We start from the raw sequence: 21,638 nt of genomic DNA on the forward strand, positions 1-21,638 counted from the left end.
GAGGATGTGAATACTGTGAAAGTATGGATTAAAACAGACCTAGTAGAAACCATTCGAAGTGTTATCATCTGCCTATGAATATACTGAAAGTTTGTAGAACTTAGTAATTTAATTAATAATACAGTATATCAGACTTTCAGAAGACATTTACAATGTCAGAAATTCAGAAGACATTTACTAGGCTTCCCTTTTCGATTAGTAAAAGTCTGTCAAAGACATCCTAAAGTTTGACATGTATGCTAGGAGTATGCTGTGATCGTGCAGATGCTAAACTAATAATTGGTAGAACAAATGTTAATATAAGTAGTAGAGTTTTGCTCTTTTAACTTTCGGTGCCTGTTGTCACTACGTTCCTCCCTAACCCTGAAATAGCAGGACCTCTGCCACAAGGCTCACTTCTGCAAAAGTTTTCACCGAGAATCTTTTCATTGTGCAACGTAAGCAAGTTTAACATGCAGAGCCTTGCTGTGCAGTAACTTCAACTAATCAAGTATGTGTTTTCCTCATGCTAAAAAGAGACTGTGATATGCCACCCAATGGAGTAGTACTTGCACTCTAAGTACCACTTACTAAGTTGACCACTGTCCTATTTCCTGAAGAGCAACTTACACTTCTTCGTAGTTTCTTGGTGTCTGCATCCAGTACATGAAAGTAAACCTGTTCTACTTTGTGCCTTGTTGTTAATTACCTGTACCAACTATAAACTGTTTAGCCTGAGGGTGTATTCTAATGTCCACCCCAAAAAACGTTGCCACAAGTGGCACCCTATCAGGTAGCCTAGGGGAACACCAGCTATGCTACATAATCAGACACTCCAAAGAGCTCCACAAGGTTCATCACTATAACACAGTCGGAAAGCTCAGTAACTTCAGTAAAGAAACTTATTTCCAGCCTGCTCCAGATCAACTGGGCTCCATTTAAAACTCTTCTCCTTAATGAAGCAGTAGACAAAAAAGGATTCCTTATTTGTCAGCTTGGGGGGGCATGGGTAACATTGCTTCGCCGGGGCTGATCTGCACCTTTCCACACCACAGTGCTTTTTTTAGGCAATGCCAAATTGACAAACCTACTGACATAAAATCAACTCAACTGAAATTCACAGAGTTACTGCTCAGTGCCAGAAGCCTAAATAAAAACTTCAGTCCTTCCAGGCCCTTCTCAAACTTGAGAATATAGACATCTGTGCAAATAACAAGACATGGTTTCAAGCGGCAGAGAGTATCCCAGCAGTGCAAGGTTTCAGTGCCATCCACACTTTTAGACCAGTAGCTGCACAGACAAGGGCTAAAGGTGGAGGTGTCTAAATGTACATCAATAAAAAGCATTCTTCTAGGGTGGGCAAAAAGGATGACATAAAAAACAAAGCACAAACCACACTAAAATATCAGGAGAGAACTGCATGATATTTTAGAGTGGTTTGTGCTTTGTTTTTTAAGTTGGAGTTTTTATACCACACATCGGATTCGTCTTCCTTTTTCATGTGATTGAAACAGGATGATATGCTGGAGTTCCTACACGTGCAGATCACCACAGACAAAAATCCTGTACCATATCCCAGCCAGCTATAGGTAAATCTCCATGTCCCAAGAAGCTCACAGTGCATACTTGGACCAGCTGGAGACACTTGCCATACAACCTAACACCCTACTCATGGGAGACTTTAACTACCCCTCTATAGACTGGGAATCCTACATGGTCTCATATCTACAGGCACAGAGATCCCTGAACTTTATAAATATAAACATCCTTGACCAAATAGTGAATACTCTCGCTAGAGGCTTTAACATATTGGACCTTGTGCTCACAATTATGGGAGAATGCTGCACCCCCCTACCCCCCAATGTCTTATCCTCACTGGTAAAGTCTGATCATAAAGCTAAGAAATAAAATAGTCACAACACAGCTTTATTGATGAACCAGCTTGAATGAGCTACATTGTGCTGGTTCATCAATAAAGCTGCATTGTGACTATTTTATTTCTTGGTATTGTTGTGTTGTTGAGGTCTGTTTTTGCAGTATCAGATCATGAAGCTGTCTCCTTTGAAATTAAAATCAAATCCGTAATCCTACTAAAACCAGCAACAGGAACTGTTCCATGCCAAATTACCTTTGTCAAAATTCAGTGCACCTCCAAACCTTGAGAACACAGCAGCCTGTCATATTGCTCTGAGAAACTCTGTACAGCTGTGCCAGTGTTTGCATAGAGGCTGCTGTACCTACCAGAAGTAAGCCCAGGACTAGCCCTGGAAACAAAGTGCCCTGGTGGCATCACAAAGTAAACAGGATATGCAACAAAAGGAAAGGAAAAAAATGATGGCAAAAGTCAGGAAGGGTAATTCCTATAAAGTTAAATAAATACGCAATTAAAAGGCTAGTTTGGTCAGACAAAGCCAGTTTTGAGGTTAAGATAACCATAAGGCCTTCCTCAGCTATGTCAGAAACCTCAAGGGAGGCACACAGCAATATGTTGAACTGGTGGTTAATGGTGCCATATTTACTGAGCCTGGCATTGTAGTGACCCTGTTAGTGACAAATTCATTTCCAACTTTAGCCCCCTCTCACCCCCAACCATTCCTCATAAACTACCCAAACATAACCACTGCAACTATTACTAGGGGGCATGTACTGGTTGTGCTCACTAAAGCCAAGAACACGGCCTCAACAGACCCCAAAAACATCCCAAGATACCAACTGAGCAGTCTAAAATATGACTTATCAGGACCCCTGGAGTAATTACTTAACTATAGTTTTAGAACAAGCTTTGTGCCATGTGACTGGAGGACTGCAACAGTCATCCTCCTTCATAAGGGTGGACCTTCAACAGATCTGGAAATTACAGACCCATTAGTCTGACTAGACTTATTTGCATTGCAATGGAAATTATAAGCAAGAACATAGGAACCACTAGACACTGGATCCATCCCAGTTTGGCTTTGTCAAAGGTAGGCCATGCTTACAGAATCTGGTGGACTTCTTTGAAAGGCAGTGGATGAGGGGAAAACGTGGCTAAAGCATTTTGTACAATACCTCAGTTAGGCATAGTCAACAAACTTACAGAACTTAGGTATAAACCCCTTCATAACACTCTGGATAGCTGGCTGGCATGCACTTAGGACCCAGGAGGTTAGAATCTGAGGCCACCAACATAAAGAGGCCGGTCTACAGTGGAGTCCCGCAGGGCTCAGTGCTAGGCCCACTCCTCTTTGGCATCTACTTCTTGGATGTCAAATCAAATGTCAAAGGTCTCTGACTAACCAAGTTCGCAGAAGATTACAAACTGGAAGCAATCATTGAATTTCCCCCAAGATGAGAATGCCCTTCAAGAAAGTCTAACACAAATGGTTGCTGCTAAAGCCGTGGCTTAAAACTCAATACCAAGAAAAGCATTACAATACCTTTTGGGAAGTTGGCCACCCTGGGTAACTACATAATCAATAATTTACCCTAAAAGCTGATTCATTAGTCAGAAATTTAGGAACTCGTGTAGATAGTAACCTAACTTTCGAACAGCATGTGTCCAAGGTAGTAAGAAAATCCTTCTCTGATGTTCAATTTATAAGCAAGGCCATGGCATCTAGGTCCAGAGAGGTCATCCTAACACTGTACTTAGCCCTTATCAGACCCATCATAGAGTATAATGCCCCCTTCGATATGTACATGCCAAGACACATGCAACAAATGGAACATCCACAAAGGTTCCAAACAAAAAGAATTCTGGGGGTAAAGTCAATGTCCTATGCCAATCACCTGAAAACCATGTCTCTTTACTCAGTATTATATAAATTTCTGAGAGGTGATCTTTTGCATGGCCTTAAAGGGATCTCTGGAGCCTGTTTTGATGAAACTTTTGCACATCCACAATATAAACAGCATTAGAGATACTAAATTAAAAGACCTGAATTTTGCTTGTGGCATAAATAAAGCATGTTAGACAGACAAATATGCTTCTCAGAGAATTCCCATTCTCTGGAACAGGCTTCCCATCCATTTGTAGTTAAGTTGCTCCCTATCCGTATTTAAGTGCAACTTGGATCAGTGGATGGGTGATCAGAAGTTCACCACTGCTCTGACGCCTATGTCTGTGATGGACAGAGGCAGTCAGTATATCAACCCCTATGTAAATCATATTTGTGGGTCAGATTTGGATTGTGCAGCTAGGCTTATAAGGACTGTATGAACATTTAATACAGTATTTCTAAACATCCTGGCAGAGCAAGCACCATTAAGAACCAAAATAGCAAAAACCAAACCAGTCCTTTAACTTAAAAAACAAAACAAAAAAAAAAAAACAAAGCAAGTCATGCAACTTAGAGATAAATGCAGGAAGTTACGGCTACAAACCAAGTCTCTGACATACATATGACTGTATAGACAATTAAGAAACCATAGCAAACCATGCATAAAACAGGACAAAAAAAAGCTAATTATAGTAACGGCCAAAACTCATCATCAAACAATTAAAAAAACTGATGGAAATCAATAAATACAGTGCTCTATCATGCAAAATCAACCAAACCCCAGCCAATAACTCCCAAAGCATTGCTTCACAGTTTTAACTCGTATTTTGTAAATGTAGTAACTGTAAATATAGTAACCTCCCTCCTGCAAAACAAAACTACAAATCCAGCCATCCCACTCCAGTCATTGAAACCACAGCAAGCCTTCACACTTTCTCTGTGCCAAAAAATGCTAACGTTCCCTTAAGATAACAACCACTGCCTCTAACCATTTCCACCTGAATACTGCAGATAGCCTTACATGTCTTGTCTCAATTCTAAAAAAACAATATGTCCCAGAAAAATATGTTCTTGTATTATGGAAAAAATCCTGTATAATACACCTCCATAAAGGCAGCTCATCAACCGAGCTCACAAACTGTAGACCTATCGTCATTCTCTCATACTTATCCAAAATCTTTGAAAGATGTTTTCACTCTCAACTTATTACATGTATTACTTCTCATAACCTCATGTCTCCCTTACAACATGATTTCAGACCCAATCACATTACAACCACTGCCCTTCTAATGTTTGCAGATGTAATAAATCACAATGGAAATACTGGTCTTGTAACCTCAGCCATGTTTCTGGGTCTATCCAAGGCATTTAATGCAGTCAATCATTAAATTCTCCTAACAAAACTCTCTTCCCTATGGACTGTCTCTCTCCTCACTTACTGATTTATTAGTTACCTCACTAATAGGTCCAGCAAAACAGAAAGACAGTTTCTGCTATTCTCTTCCTGAATTCATCTGAGTCCCTCAAGGCTTCATCCAAGGGCTACTACTGTTTAACTTATATATCAACAACCTAAACACAGCAGACAAAGAGGCCACCATAGTACAATACAACAATGACTCCACTGTAGTATCTGCTGGGAGGACACTCCCCATGCACCAAACATTTAACCAGAAATCGGTCTCCTCCCTAGATCCTTGGATCTATAACTCACAACTCCTCCTGAATCAAAAATAAATTAATAAGTAATAGTCATAGGTTCATAGGAATTTATTAGGCTAACAACCACAAGGGCCTTTTTAAGTCTAGCCATGCATCCCAAATCTATGACTAGTTCTGATACCCCTGATAAGTGTAAGCATGGGCCTGGGAGATGAATCATTTACAGGTTACCTGTGTCCATTAGAGACATAGGTCCCAAACCAGGGATGGATTTCCGGTTTCCCATCGAGTTGTCCAAATTGCACTTAAATTGGGTTAGGGAGAAACTCTGTTTTACATGGATGGGGAGCCTGTTTCGTAGATGAGGTAGTCTCTGGGATACGTACCTCTCTCTCCAGTAGGTCCTGTTTATATCACAGGCTAGGTTTAAGTCTTGAGAATGGGTAATTCTGGTGCTGTTTGTTTTGTAGATATGCAGGAGGTCCATCAGAGTAGGGTCTGACAGTGCCCTATATGCCAGGCATAGATCTCCCCTCATAAGCCTGTGTGAGACAGAATATAGGGATAGAGCCTTGAGGCAGTCTGCATAGGACGTGTTACTTATGTCCTGTATTCTTTGTGGATGTTCCAGTTGTTGGATATGCCTGGTTAGGTACATACCAAAGGGGGCACTGTACTCAATGATAGGTCTGATGAATGTCGAATACAGTGGAACAATGACTTCCACGGACTTAGATGCCATACCTTTCTTTATAAGTTGTGCAGTGTAGAATGATTTCCTCACCACTGTAGACGCATGATGGTCAAAGGCTGGATTACTATCTATGTGTGTCCCTAAGTCCCTGACTACTGGAGCAACTCTAAGGTGATCGACTAAGTAATTGAGTACTGTTCATCCCCCAATTCCCTCCCCTCACAAAAAGCTACCTTTAATATACCATCATTTATCAAACTAAATATAGAAATGGTATTCCACAACAAACTAAATGTGATCATAGACAGCCACCTGGAATTTGATCTCCACCTTCAGCAAGCCATGAAGAAGACACGTCAAAGCTAGGGCTGCCTCTGTAAAGTAAAAAAAATATATATCTTCCTGGCTCTCTGGACAAAAGGTAACCACCACTTTTCTACCCCCCCCCCATTATATGCCTGTCCTGTCCTAAGCAATCTTATCTCCTCTGTCTCAACCAAGCGGTACAATGAATGTAGCCAAATTCACAGCCAACCAGCCAGTATAGATAACATCACTGCTTCTCTAAAGCAACTAAACTGACTCCCATCCAAAAATATAGTTTTATAGTTTTAATTTACAATATCATTAATTAATCTTCTTTGTGGATTGGTTAGGCTGTGTCTTGTGATTTATATGAATTGTTATTTAGATGGGATTTTTTCAAATGTTTTTTTAACACTAATGAAGGATCTTGTATATGAAAGCTTTGTTGTTACATTACATTTAATAAATATAATTGATCTAGCATTGCAAAGTCTGCCTTTTTTTGCTGCATTGATCGTTTTGGATTTGTGACTTTGCTTTATCACGGGTAGTATCCTGTGGTGTGTTTTATCTCTGAGTATGTCCCAGATTTGGCTGCGGGGATTGGGGGAGGGGTGCTTGCAGGAAGTTTCAATGGTCTTAGTCAAATTCCATCTCAAATTGCAGTTGCACTCACAACACCTTTGACTGAGTCATTCATTACTGGTGCTTTTTATTCTCAGACAAAAGTAGCCCTTCGGGAATTTTATGACCTCACTTGCTACTACCTTGCAGGAAAGCATATGAGCAGTGCAAAGCTAAAACGTTAGTAAACAAAGTTTTCTGTTCATTTCATATTTTATTTTGTGCAGATTTCTGAATGCTAGCCAAGTGCTATGATGTCATGTGCTATGATGTCATGCATGGTTGCCACTTGCTCTGTAGAAAGCATCAGAATGACGCAAGTTTCGAACAGTAGTAAAAGCACTCTTCTGTTTTTTTTTTTTTTTTTTTCATTTTTTGTTTTTTGATCTCTGAATACCAGACAAATGTAATGGTTTTCTGATCTGCTATAAAAAAACGTGTGTGAAGCAAGTATCAGATTAATTTTAAGCAATGAAGTCTAAGACTTACTGCCACAATGAGGGCTGTACAGTACTGCAACCTGTGATAGTTATAGATACTAATTCTGAGACTGCTTTACTGTGGAGCAAGGTGGATATGTCAAGAGAGTGCTAAGATTTAGTATAAATTAACTAAACTGTACTTTTTTGACTATATTGCTCGCAGTTACGCTATGCAGAATAAATAAAGGAAATAAAGAGCTGCACAATTAAGATAAGCTTTTTGATGAGGTCATAAAAAGTAAACACTGCCTGTCTTGCCTAACCACCCCCACCACAAACACACACAAAAATGTAATAAACTTCCCACTGATCAGGGACTGAAAGCTTTGACAGGAAGTGAATATTGTTAATTGTGTTCACTAGAGGGAATGAAAACAGGGCTGCATAAAGTAAATTGATACCAGGAGTAGGGTTGATGATGATGTGGTTAGTGGGAGGTGACAACTGGGAGATATCAGGACAAGTCTCTTTCGGTCAGAATTTTAGACTCTGGGATTGTTCCTTTAACTGTGCTTGTTTTTATTTATTTTTTTGTTTTTATTTCCTTCCTTCCTTCAAGTAACCAGGGTAGAGCTGTTTTCACAGCAGATCATTTTCAGGCTGAGCATTGAGGACAACATCTGGTAATTAAAATGGAGAATGCATAGGTAAGAATGTAACATGCCCATATTTCAGTGAAGACTTAAAAAACAGTTCAGTATTGAGAGAAAAACATGATAAAATGCACAAGGGATTCTTCATATAACCGAGCTGAAGAATATGCAGCTGGTTAAGTTTTCTCAGCTCACCTACTTTCTCTACACTGTAATACACTACTTAATGTACATAATGTATAGTAAATATTTACTATCGTAAGAATATGTTTAATGTAGTTTTTTTTCTACTAATCCTTTTAATGTATATTTGGCTGTCCATTGTGAGTGACATAACAGGCTTTTGTCATCCTAAGCTTAGCTCTGACAAAAATTGAAGTACTAAATGTTTAAACATTGAGATGGATGCCTTATTGGTCTTAATTTAGAGTTTTAAAGTTTTCTGCCAGGACGGGCTGTAGAACTTTGAAAAGAATGCAAAAAAAAAATTCTCCAGCAATTGCAGCATATTTTATCAGTTTTTAGTTTTAAATTGCCCTTTGTAATTGTTTTTCAGCACAGAAATATCTTTCTGGAACAAGCTTCCAAATGAAACCATGCGTGTTAATATTGTTAAATGCTTTTGTCATGTTAGGACTGGGTCAGCTCCTCATGCACAAGGATGTGAATGCAACATTTTTGTTAGAAGAGAACAACTTTCATATTAATTAAATTTCCTGGATGCTATATTCATAACAACAGTACTTGAACCAAATGGCTATGGGATTTTTTTTTTTCAGGCATGATTCTTGGAGGCTTTGTGGACAGTGACATTACTGGACTTTAATTAAGGGATGAAAGAGGAGAGTGCCAGAAGTTTAAGAAAATAGTAATACTTTGTGAGATGGCATTTATCATATGCTGTTATGGTATTAGGTCCAATGTTTATTTGATGGACATTTCTGAAGGTCAGTATGCCTCACACTGTTACTGCATATAACATTTAAGTAACTGTATTTAGATGATCTAGTGAGACCTGCGAAAGTTACATCCTAGTTCAGTGGAAATACATAACCCATCTTGAGTTTTTTAAATGAGGTATGCTTAGTGGGGAGGTCATAGCTTTGTGCTCCCCCCCACTTCACCTAGCGTATATTTACTTTTTTGTGATCAGGTTTCACTGAAGGGTGTTGCTGCTTTCCTGGTTCTGTGTTGCATCCAGTTGGATTGAGAAAGAGAGAGGGAAAGTGTGAGTTCAGAACTGTTTCTTAGCAAGTAGGATTAGGGCATGCAATCAGTAGGGGAGGAGTTTTGTACCTTGACTAATGTAGATTAGAAAATGGCAGAACTTTAAGTGATACCCTATTGGAAAACAAACGATGTTCGTGTTTCACTGTTACAGTCATCACATTTGGGTTATCACTGCCAGGGTAGCCCTCGGCCGGCCTGAATACCAGAGACTTAGTATTTTTGCATCAGTTGCTGTTGCTTGAGGACTGACGTCCGGTCGTCAGTGGTATAAAGGAAGGCAGCTGATGCCATTACATCAGTCTTTCTTGCCATGGAGACCAAAGCAGAAGCAGTTCGCACAAGTGCCGGTCTGCTGCTATCTGAGTTTCGTTTCCGAATTGAAGTTGAAGTCTTCGAAAGCCAAGTACCCCGTTGGGAATCCTTTTTTCTTGCACTAACCCATGTCAGAAAAAGTTAATAATTATCTTGCCTGTGGAAAGCAAAGACTGCACTGGGACTTCCACTCTTACCACGTCACTTGTCTAGGCCCAGACCACGACGTCCCTCGTTGTTGCTTCTGTGCTTTGTTTAACACCAGAACTATTCATCGTTGGGCCCTTATTGTAGCCAGATATTTCCGTTTACAGTCCTCGAATTCCGATATGGCTTCGGTAAGCCATCCAACAGCAGATCTTCTGAAAAAACGTAAAGATAAAGACAGAGACAGACCGCACAGGACCAAACCTTCTGACGATGCTTCCATTAAGTTGGTCGTCAGTCCTCCAGTACTCGGGCACTTTCGCAGCCCCTGATGCCCACTTCAGTTAATTCGCAGGCCGCTACCAAGACCCTTTTGGAGTCCAGTATGCCACAGAACTCTTCTTTGTCTAAGGATCCTATGGTCGTCTCTATCTTGGATGGGTCCAGAGCTGCTGTGCAGGCACTGGCTTCTGAAGAAGTCCTTTGCAACACCAAATCACGACACATACTGACGCCTTCTTTCATGGCTATCATTCTTTTGAAAACAACTGAGTTCCTTAAGCCCAGGGGGGTCGAAACACCCCTAAGAAACTGACTACCCATTATCAGGCGCCTGCTCTCTTGCCTCAGTCTCAAATGCTTAAAATGGCAGAAGACCTTATCATGCTGATTAGGGGAAGCCAAGCCACTCCCTCAAAAAGGAAAAGAGATCCATCTCCAGTAGTTTTGTCTGAACAAGAGTTAGATGAATCTGATGCATCTGACTATGAAGGCATGCAACCCCTCTCCACATATGAGGATTCTGATGCAGAGGAATCCATTCCTTCAGCCTCTCCCCCAGAAGATTTTTCCTTTGTGGAAACCCTGTATACTTTAAGGGAGCATTTCAAATGTGAGTGTCAAGATTACCCACAGTCTAATAAGAGACTCTAGAGAGTTCCTGGACCTTCCACAACACAGGCCCCTAGCCATCCCCCAGTCTTAGATGTTGGTGGATGATGTCTTCCTTGAATCCAGCTTGACTCCAGACACCCTCCCTCCTGCTCCCAGAAAAACAGACAGGTACTACAGAGTCCCTGACTCTCACAGATATCTTTTTAAAAATCCAACAGCAGACCCTGAGGTCATTACCCAAGGGTCAAAAGGGATTAAAGCAAATTCTGCAGCTTCTCATTAGCATATTAATTCACCGCAAAGCATGGATAGGGAAGAAAAATCAGTTGCCATGTTGTTTATGCACATTAAATGTGGCTACAATACCACAGTTTAGCAAGCATGAATAAAGTAAAAAAAAAAAAAACGTAAATGAAACTTCAACAAAGGTAATTCCAGCATCAGGTTCAATAACCTGTCATTTCCCTTCCCTTTGCTAAACTGTGTCTCTAGCCATGGGTTAGTGAGTATATGAAAACTAAATAAAGCAAAACTAACACAATTAACTGTATTAGAATCTGCATGAATGTTTGTGTGTGTGTGTGTGTGTGTGTGTGTGTGTGTGTGTGTGTGTGTGTGTGTGTGTGTAGACATTAGATATTTAGGTAGGGAATATTTTGGATGTAAAATAGTCATCTCCCAAAAATTACATATCCTACACCAACTTTGGAACATTAGGCAGAGGAACTGTTTTAGATTACAAAATTATCAAACAAATACACAACATTTTAACAGCCAATTTTCTAAGCAAAATAATGTCCTCTAGAGTGGGGAGTATAGAGAAATAATAGATCTTCCAAAGGTGGTGAGGTTCTGTACGTGCAATGTCAGGCCTCACACTACCCCTGGGCGGTGTGTTATTTCTGTTTAACACCTACCCCACCCAACATTGCTGTTTGCTGGCTATATGTCAGTCATTTACTGAGTAGAAGGGAGGGATCATACATGTCTGAAGAAAGGTTTCCAGTGTTTGTGCAGCATTTAGTTCAAAGGGTGGGTACCCTAGTGCTAACACAATATACATTTCACTACATACACTATCATAATTAACAGAGACGGAACTTTCTTGGGGATATGTTGGTGATTGGGTAAAATGTTTAATTCATTAAGTACAAGAGTAGCCCTAAAGTGTCATATTTACATTGTGAAAGAGTTGCTAATAGTAGTTTTAACATTAGTTTTATTACTTGATAGAGATTGTACTTTTGTAGTATGGGAACTACCAAGATAAATCCAGTAATTTTAAATTTGATGAATTTTACACTATATGGCTTAACCATTTCATCTTGCTTTGCATTGTCACTGTTTTTGTCCTTTATTTTATTTTATTTTTACATGTTGCTATGTTTGGAATAGGTAAGACATTGCATGTTGTACTGTGCTGACTCTGTCGGGAAACTGTGACTCTCTAAAGCCTTGTATCATTATGGAGTTGTAGAATTTGGCCAGAGATGCAAGGCATTTTTGCACTGCATGTGTAGATTTTGTGATTTTGTAGTAAATAATTTACCTCCCATATTATGAAGTCATAGATTTAAAAGCTAACAGAGTTGTTGTCCAACCATGTTACAAGTAGAGACATTTGTTAACGCAGATACCAAGTCATTAGATGGTTGATTGTAGTCCACTGTTTGCTGTATCAGAGAGTGGGCTTCGGGAACCAGTTTCAAGTACTAGAGATTAGAAGATTAGATCTGGAGTGAACAGCATCTCAGCCTGAAGAGAATGGTTTATGTGCTGATGTGAGCTGTACTCCTGGTGTCTTCGGGGTGGGGGGTGCATGCGTTTAATGTCTAGCATCCCTACCAATGCATGTGAGGCGGAGGAATCCTGGCGAAATTAAAGGACCTTCCCTTCTGTAGAAACATTTCAGTGGCCTATGCCCCTTGTACCCAGAGTTGTGACTGGAACCCTCCTTGTAGCTGCAGAATCAGTAGCATATGGAAAGCTTCAAAGATCATTGGGAACAGGAGGTTGGGGAGGGTAGCTGTGGTACAGACAGATGACATAAATGACTGATGCTACAACAGAGAGTGGAAGCTAAGGTGTTACTTGGAAATTGCAAAATAATGCCCATTTTCCAGCTGACAGTGTACGGCATAACATTTTCATTTTCATTTCAGGTGATTTAAGTTTCCCTGCAGCCACCGAAGCGGGAACTACTGTGTGTGATGATGCCATGTTCAGGGACAAACTGAAACATATGGGGAAATGTGAGTTGTTTGGCATAAGATTTTGTCTGCCTGTAGGGCTTATATTTAACATTGAGATTAAATGATGCTCCTACCCTGTGTAAAGATGAGAGATGAGCTGTTCGTATCCTCCCCAGCATATATATATTTGTACTTTGCCTTCGTTCACTTGTATAAATAAGACAAAATGCCAATAAGACAGGTAAAAATACACACACAGAACATTACAACATAATGATTCAGACATTACAAAGACAGTATATCAGTCGCACTAAAATGTGTAGTATAGAATGCCAAAAGCGTTTTGAATGAGCACTTGTGCACTGTAAGCCAAGATAGGTGGAACACTAATAATTTTATAAATCTAATGCATTTTCTTTAAAGCTGGTGCCTTCTGCGGAGCTGTTAAGTTTTTGATTCAGCAGAAGCAATAGCAGATGCACTGTATTACAACATATAAATTATTTTGCATTTCTTCAGGGAATTCATCCTTTCCCTGTATTTTGAAAATAACAATAGCACATATAACTCATGAGCCACAGCAGCTGAGACCAAGCATTAAATATTAATGCTATTTTTTACTTATTTATATATTTTTGATTGAAGACGCTGAAGTCCCCACTGTGCTAGCACCGTTTTCCTTCCTTTGGAAAGGTCTTACAAAAGCAGGTTGCATAAATCTATAAAATAGGCTGCCTTTTGAAGGCTTATTGTGTATTTAGTAAATTTGTTGAAGCTGTCATCCGTTGGGGTCAGGTCCTTTGAGATGTACAATGTTAGTATTGCATTTCCCAAAGGACATTTGGCAGTCTGATGTAGACAGTGCATCTGGCAGTACAGGTCTTGGAATATTCAAAGACAGCACAAAGAAAATAAGCATTTATGGGCACAGTGTAACAATGCAGGTTAGAACAAAACAAACTGAACTGACTGACATAGATTTAAACAATAATATAAGTTGTGTACATTATATGAAAATGTGTAGTCTGCACAGTGTTACGAGTCACACAGATAAGCCGTGACAGTATATGCATTTTACTTACTAAAAGCAAACTTCATGGAGAAACTTGATCTGCTTATAAAGTGGGCATCTTAATTAAGAAGTAATCATGCAGCTAAAGTTTAAATAATTTGCTAAAGAAAGACATGTTTTGTAGCTGAAGCAAAGGTAGTAGGCCCCTTGGATAATTTCCTATCTCAATTCGTTATTAAAACGTATGTGAGTTTCTTTATGTAGATATGTATATAGTGTTATTGTTTTCATGCACAGTGTTTTGTTTGCTTTGTTTTGTTTGCTTTGTTTACTTCTGATTGTTTTACTTTAAACATTTTTGTTGCTGTTTTGCATGTAACCTGGACTGAGCTTACAGCTGGTCATGCTATGACCAGTCCCTGGTAAACATGTAAACAAGTAAATAAAAAGTTTCACAGTGGCATTTCATAGAATCACAGCTCTAGTAGAAAATTCTTTCTTTTGCTGAAAAATATATTTGGTTGAAACTTGTTCAGCAGAGTGGTGTAGTGCCATATACTATTTGAACTATATATCTGTGGGTTTAATTGGCTAATTGTGAACATGGCACTTGTAGACCATCTCTGCAGTGTGATTTCTATTTGTTCACTATTAGTGACTCAGTGGGAGTGGTGATTCTGTTTTCCCCATGGTTGTGTAACCATACAGTTAATATTAAGTAAGGGGAGTGTAGTACTCCTGAATGTTCTTTCCAAAATCTGATGTTTGCTAATAGTTGCGATTGAACAAGATAAATGCTCAATGAAATGAGTGTTCTGTCAGTTTCAATGAGCTATGATTCTACCAAAAGCCATTCTGCAACATTATATAGAGCCTAGGCCTCCATACTTTTACAGTATATGTTATGCTGTTAACAGAGATCACCCACTGCATATCCACACAAATACAATTGAGGACTTTATTACATCACTATGTTATACATTTTGCTTTCCAAACTGCTTCATGTCTTTGTCAGTGTAAAGCAACATTACATATTTTTATTTCTATTAATTTTGTTTTTATTTTCATGCATTATATTGACTGCTGTTAAGCTATATGGGCCAAGAGGTGAACCCTTTTTGTGATGGCCCAAGATTAATGACAGCAGAGATTCATGGGTAGAATAATAGTAAGTGTATTAACAGGTGCAGTGCTTCCATTAGTCATGAGGTACATTCTGAACTGATGGACAAAGTCTAATTAGCATGCAAGTTGTACTTGTAGAATGTACAGAATGAGGACACCTCTCCTCAACTACTACCAGGCTGCATGTCTTCTAAAAATACAATAAAAAATAAAATTATCAGTGCTGTAGTTTGCGAGGAATAACATACATCATATTGTAAGTGGAAAGGGTAAACTGAAGTTGAAGGCTCGCATAATGCAGTAGAAACAGAGTTGAATGGTAGGAAGGATGAGAAAATTACAGCTGCACTCTGGATGACAAAGCTGGCCACACTGTTCAGTAGACAGGACTAGACTCTAAAGTTCTGACAAAAATCATGGACTTGGTCCTTTAAGGGTATTGTTTGGATAGATAAAGACTAACATGCTGCATCTGAATCAAAAGTGCTAGGAGAGATGGACAGACTTTGCAGTGATTTTGTTTCATATATGTGTATTTGTCCCTGTGCCTGCTGATCACCAAGCCTCACTCAAGTCAGTCAGGACCCAGTCATTCCCCAAGACTTAGAATTTCACCCAGTGTCAGGGCAAATGCTGTCCAGAGGACACCATCATTCAGGAAGCTACAAGGGTGTTTTGTGCTCTCGCCAGCATACCAGCAATGAGGGCAGCAGGTAGTGGCCCTTGCTCTTCCCCTGGGTGAGGGAGGTGAGGGGGAGCAGAATGTGTGATCCACATCACCACATAGGCACATAATGCCTTCCTTATTCAAGTACATGTTTTTTGCACATCTGCACTGAAGGCAAACACAAAGTGGTGGTTTGGTCAGCTTACTGCCTACCCCCCAGATCATGCATTTGCATTGTCTTGTCTCTGAGGGATTATGATAGTGCATGCTCTTCCCACCCTTCACTCAGAATGGGTACATCAGTTTTCTATTGTTGTCTTCATGTGTCCATTTTGTAGTGAAGGTTTCATCCATCCATGCACTACAGTTGAATGAGGTATTGCAGTGTTTTTTATGGAAATCTGTTCTGAATTCTGTTTCAGGTACATCAGTCACTAGTTGTGTGTTGCATTTTAACTAGTCTAATAGGGATAATGGATGCTACAACAGTTAGTTATGCTCCCACACAATAATGGGCTCCCCTGTTCTGTTCCCAGATGGGGTACCATTTGACAGTCTGTGTCCTCTTCATGTCCTGCTGAGTTTTCAGAGTAATCCTCATTTACGCAAACATCCAAAAGGCATGCATTAAGATGAACTGGTGATCCTTCTGATAGCATAGTCTTGTGTATGAGTTTGGGTGTTCAGTGGATTGGCATTCCTTCCAGGATTGGATGTATTATTTTTATGATCACTGGTTGTGGAGATGGGCTTTAGCTACCATGTGACCCTGAATAAATATATAGAACTGAAGGATGATAAACTATGAAGTACACTTCTTTCATTAAAAGGTAGTTAAGTGTTAATTTCTGCATATGAAATTGGTTACAGTTTTCAATTTTAGCTATGTGCTACAGAAAATTATCAAAGCTATTAAGATAAATTTTTAAACTCTCAACTGATTTTTTTTTATTCCTTCTGAGCAGCAATAATTTATATTCTCCTCAATGTTTCGGCAGCTCTGCACATGTACATAAATTACGCTGTAAAAAAAGAACCAACCCATATTTTTTGACATAGGCAAATTTACATTTATATGAAAATAATCAAACCATGTTAACAAGTTTACATTTATAGACATTGTGCATCACATTTATTGTTCTGTACAATATAATCAATCCAACATTACATAAAGTTTTCAATATCTGCCTTCCTTTTAACCTCATTCTTCCTCCAAAACGTTTTTCTGCATATATTGTTCCAACAATTTCCAATGTGTTGATGTAATTTACCCTTACCCTTTTCTAAAGATCCCACTTCCTATCTCTGTTACAGTATTCACTACTTCAAGTATGTCTGGTTTATACTTTAATTTCCATTTTCTAGTAAATGCTTTTTGGCAACCACCAAAGTTAAACTTAACAAGGCCTTACTATGTCTAGGCAATTCAGATCATGTATTCTAGCACAAAAAAAATTATTTCCTTGGTTACACTCATTTGCTTACCCAATATACCCGACAGAGAACTCTGTAGGGAATTTTTAAAGTTTGCCAACTCATTACAATCGTAAAACAGATGTTCCCAGCTACCTCTTTCTTCCCCATTAAACCCCCAACATTTGCCACCTACCTGAGGAAAAATACTCTGCAGCCTGCTTGGGGTATAAAAATACCGATGCAAACACTTCCATGCAAAAATCCAAAATCTTCTAGACTTTGCTGTATATTTCAGAGCCATACATATGTCCTCCCATAGTTTATTTGTGAATTGCTTATCTAATCTCTCTTCCCAATCTTTTTTGACCTCATCTGATTGGTGAAATATTTTGTATGCAGTACTAATTATCCCTTTTTTAACAGCAGCTGCTTTTTTAGATTCAACTAAAAACTCAGTAGTGCAGATCTTTCATTAAGGATTCCTTTATCCCCTTCTGTTTGCCCGACAAAGAAGTCAATCCATAGCCTGCAGTCTTCTTGGCCTTTTCCCAGTCTATTACATTTCCTTCTCTTATTATTTATTCCCAGTACCTTGTCTCCTTTGCCAGTTTCCACCAGTAAATTCCTGCCCCCTTTGTGTACTGTTGTCTATTCTCTGTACTCCTAATTGCAGTCATCCCTATTGGCAGATTCTTCTTTCTTTGCTATTTTGAGCATAATATTCTGCACAACTGTTGTTATTCTCCTTAAAGATCTGCCTCCAAAATCCCACTCATCCCTTATTTCTTCAATCCCCCCATGTCATCATCATCACTTTCCACTTTGGATTGTAGCTTTCTGCTTGTTTTATCTATAAGTGCCTTAACTGTGTAGCTTTAAAATATTCCTTCAAGTCAGGTACTCCTAAACCTACTTGTTCTATTGGAAGGATCAGCTTATCCCACTTGACCCTTGCCCTCCTCCCCTCCAAGATAATACCCTTCAACTCTTTATTAATTACTATCCACAACGTTTCCTCTGACTGATAAAAATATGTCTGACTTGTGTATAAAAATAAAGGGACTAAAATATTTTTGCTGCTTGTATATTGTTATCCATGGGCTGGGGGGGCAAGAGCTTCCAGTTTCTCAGCTTTTATATTGTCTTATGTTTGAATACTTTTTAACCAATACTCCTAAATACTTTATTTTATCACGTACCCATAAATATGGGTATTGCCGAACCAATTCAATTCCGAGTACATCATTTTCTATCCCAAAAAGTGGAACTGTCTCAGAATGTTCCACAACACTGAGATGTCCTTTTCTGCAAGGGTTTGTGTCAGATAATTGAGTTTGTGGAAACTCAAACTTCATATGGTTGAGACCATATGTTACAGTTTCCAAAAACTCGAAGCATTGGTATAAAGATTGTTGTACAGTGGGGATCAAGGAATTTACCCTTTTCCACACTGTATCTTAGAGTTAGTATGTATAATTTACAAGGGGTGTGGAGTGTGCAGAAAGGCTTTACCCCTCTGTATAAATGTAGATTTTTATTGTTTTGTTTCATTTGAGTTTTCAGAAACTCGAACATATGGTCTCAACCATATGCAGCTCGGGTTTTTGAAAACTCAGTATTCCTGACATAAACTCCATCTGCAATAAAACCAACTTTTCTTGAGTACTGTACCAATTACATTGTTGAATTTCTGAGTTTCTTTGCCGGTGTTCTAAATGTTACTCAAATAACAAAGGGGAAAGAGGACACCTCTGCCAGGTTCCTCTGTTTAGACACAACTTATCAGAGAGGAACCCTCCTACTTTAATTTTTGCCTCTGATTCCTCATATATCCTCCTAATTAACTTTATTGTTGTATCAGGAAATGCAAATGCTGTCATTGCCCTACTCCTAAAATCCCAGCTTACTCTGTTGAATGCTTTTGCTGCTTCAGGACCCAACAACAATTGCAGTATTTTCTTACATTCTGCTTCCCTCTGGCTAATCATTGTTCTATTAAAGTTGTCAAATGTTTTCCTGCATTCCACAAAACCACATTGATCCATATCATCAATTTTGGCAACATCTTTGCCATTATTTTATACATTTTAGACATAAACACTTTCTAATCATGGTTTTAAATTAAAATAGGCCTTTATGAAGCTGGGTCTGATGGGTCTTTACCATTTTAGGTATTACAGCCACCACATCTTTTATTTTCCAGGATGTTGGTGCTTCACTTCTTAAAATACTGTTAAGCAAAATCACTTTCTTCCCTCCTAGCCTCCAAACATCCACTGGAATACCATCTATTCATGGAGACTTTCCTGCAAATTGGATGTACATCACATGTTTTTCTCATTTCCTCCCATCTTAACTGTTAATTGTTGAGCTTCATCTGCCTCTATTCTTGGCATATTTAGTCTTCCGTAAATATTCCCATTTATGCATTTTCTTGATTTCCTGACTTCTCTGCTTTATACAAATTTTCATAAAAGTTCCAAAATATCTCTAATACCTCTGGTTACTTTTCTTGTTGTAGGCTCCCTAAGTTTGGCAACAATGCATTCTACCTCCTTTTGCTGAAGTTGTTATGCCAAAACATTTTTGTGCTCTGGGGTTTTTGTCAAAAAGTTGCTTAACAGCAGTCTTTCCTAACCCGTGCATATTATTCAGGCTCTCCCTTATTTTCTCTTTAGCACTCTGAAATTGCATCTCTTCTTGTTCCATGAAGCTTCCCTTCGTCTGTAATACTTTAACTTTTGTCAGCCCCTCTAAATACTTCTTAACCATATATCTTTTTTCCTTTTATCTCTACCCTATTTTTCAGTTCCACTTTCAATTTATCCCACTCACTAGCTATAACTTCTGGAGTACTTTTTATCTTCCCTAATAACTCTTGGGTAATTTCCACTACCAGTTGCTTAAATTCCTGTCTTTTTAACGGGTAAGTGGAGAAGTACCAGTGTCTCATCTTTACTTTATTACCCTGTGAGGGAAACCTACTCTCAAGCAAGGAGAGTGTCTTGAACAGGTGGAAAGAGTAATTTCAGGGTCTGATGAATGAAGAGAGTGAGAGAGAGAAGGATGGATGATGTGGGGATAGTGAATCAGAAAGTGCAACAGGTTAGCAAGGAGGAAGTAATGGCATCTGTGAAGAGGATGAAGAATGGAAAGGCTGTTGGTCCAGAGTACATACTTGTTGAAGCATGGAGGTGTATAGGAGAGATGGCAGTGGGTTTTTTAACCAGATTGTTTAACAAAATCTTGGAAGGTGAGAGGATGCCTGAGAAGTGAAGAAGTGTATTGGTACCGATTTTTAAGAATAAGGGTAATGTGCAGAGCTGTAGTAACTACAGAGGGATAACACTGATCAGCCACAGCATGAAGTTATGGGAAGGAGTAGTAGAAGCTAGGTTAAGAAGAGGGATGATGTTTAATGATCAGCAGTATTGTTTCATGCCAGGAAAGTGCACTACAGATGTGATGTTTGCTCTGAGAGTGTTGATGGAGCAGTACAGAAAAAGTCGGAAGGAGCTGCACTGTGTCTTTGTGGGCTTAGAGAAAGCATATGACAGGATTCCTAGAGATGAGTTGTGATATTGTATGAGGAAGTCAGAAGTGGCAGAGAAGTATGTAAGAGTGGTACAAGATATGTATGAAGGCAGTGTAACAATGGTGAGGTCTGCGGTAAGAGTGATGGATGCATTCAAGGTGGAGGTGGGTTTACATCAAGGATCAGCTCTGAGCCCTTTCTTATTTGCAGTGGTATGGACAGGTTGACAGACGAGATTAGACAGGAGTCCCTGTGGACAGTGGTGTTGCAGATGACATGGTGATTTGTAGTGAGAGTAGGGAGCAGGTTGAGGAGACCCTAGAGAGGTGGAGATATGCTCAAGAGAAGAGAAGAATGTAGGTCAGCAGGACTAAGACAGAATATATGTGTATGAATGAGAGGGAGGACAGAGGAATGGTGAAGATGCAGGGAGTAGAGTGGGCCAAGGTGTATGAGTTTAAATACTTGGGATCAACAGTTCAGACTAATGGTGAGCGTGGAAGAAAGGTGAAGAAGAGAGTTCAGGCAGGGTGGAGAAGACTGTCAGGAGTGATTTGTGACAGACTGGTACCAGTAAGAGTGAAAGGGAAGGTCTACAAGATGGTATTATGACCAGCTATGTTATATGGGTTGGAGATGGTGGTACTAAAGAAAAGACAGGAGTCAGAGCTGAAGGTGGCAGAGATAAAGATGTTAAGATTGGCATTGGATGTGACAAGGATGAACAGGATTAGAAATGAATATATTAGAGAGTCAGCTTAGGTTTGACAGTTTGGAGACAAAGCCAGAGAAGGCAAAATTGTTCTGGTTTGGACATCTGCTGAGGAGGGATGCTGGGTATATTGTGAGAAGGACACTAAGGTTGGAGCTGCCAGATAAGAGGAAAAGAGGAAGGCCTAAGATAAGGTTTATGGATGTGGTGAGAGAGCACAATGAGGTGGTTGATGTGACAGAGCATTATGCAGAGGACAGGAAGAAATGGAAACAGGTTATCTACTGTGGCGATCCCT

General features: G+C 39.3%; 1 protein-coding gene across 3 annotated transcripts in view; it reads left to right on the forward strand.

Moving 5' to 3' along the window:
• The window catches only part of CUEDC1 (CUE domain containing 1), a 1,479,154-nt gene that overhangs the window by 1,212,750 nt on the left and 244,766 nt on the right, over nucleotides 1-21,638 (forward strand). For 2 of the 3 annotated variants that reach the window (XM_044054587.1, XM_044054588.1), the window contains one exon: nucleotides 12,844-12,933. The exons of the other annotated variant lie outside the window; for it this stretch is intronic. In XM_044054587.1, the coding sequence (XP_043910522.1) occupies nucleotides 12,844-12,933 (90 nt within the window). The remainder of the gene's footprint in view (nucleotides 1-12,843; nucleotides 12,934-21,638) is intronic. 3 annotated transcript variants of the gene reach the window in all.

Source organism: Protopterus annectens, chromosome 13.part0 (assembly GCF_019279795.1).
Source record: "Protopterus annectens isolate FY-2018-M chromosome 13.part0, PAN1.0, whole genome shotgun sequence".
Classification (NCBI taxonomy): Eukaryota; Metazoa; Chordata; order Ceratodontiformes; family Protopteridae; genus Protopterus; species Protopterus annectens.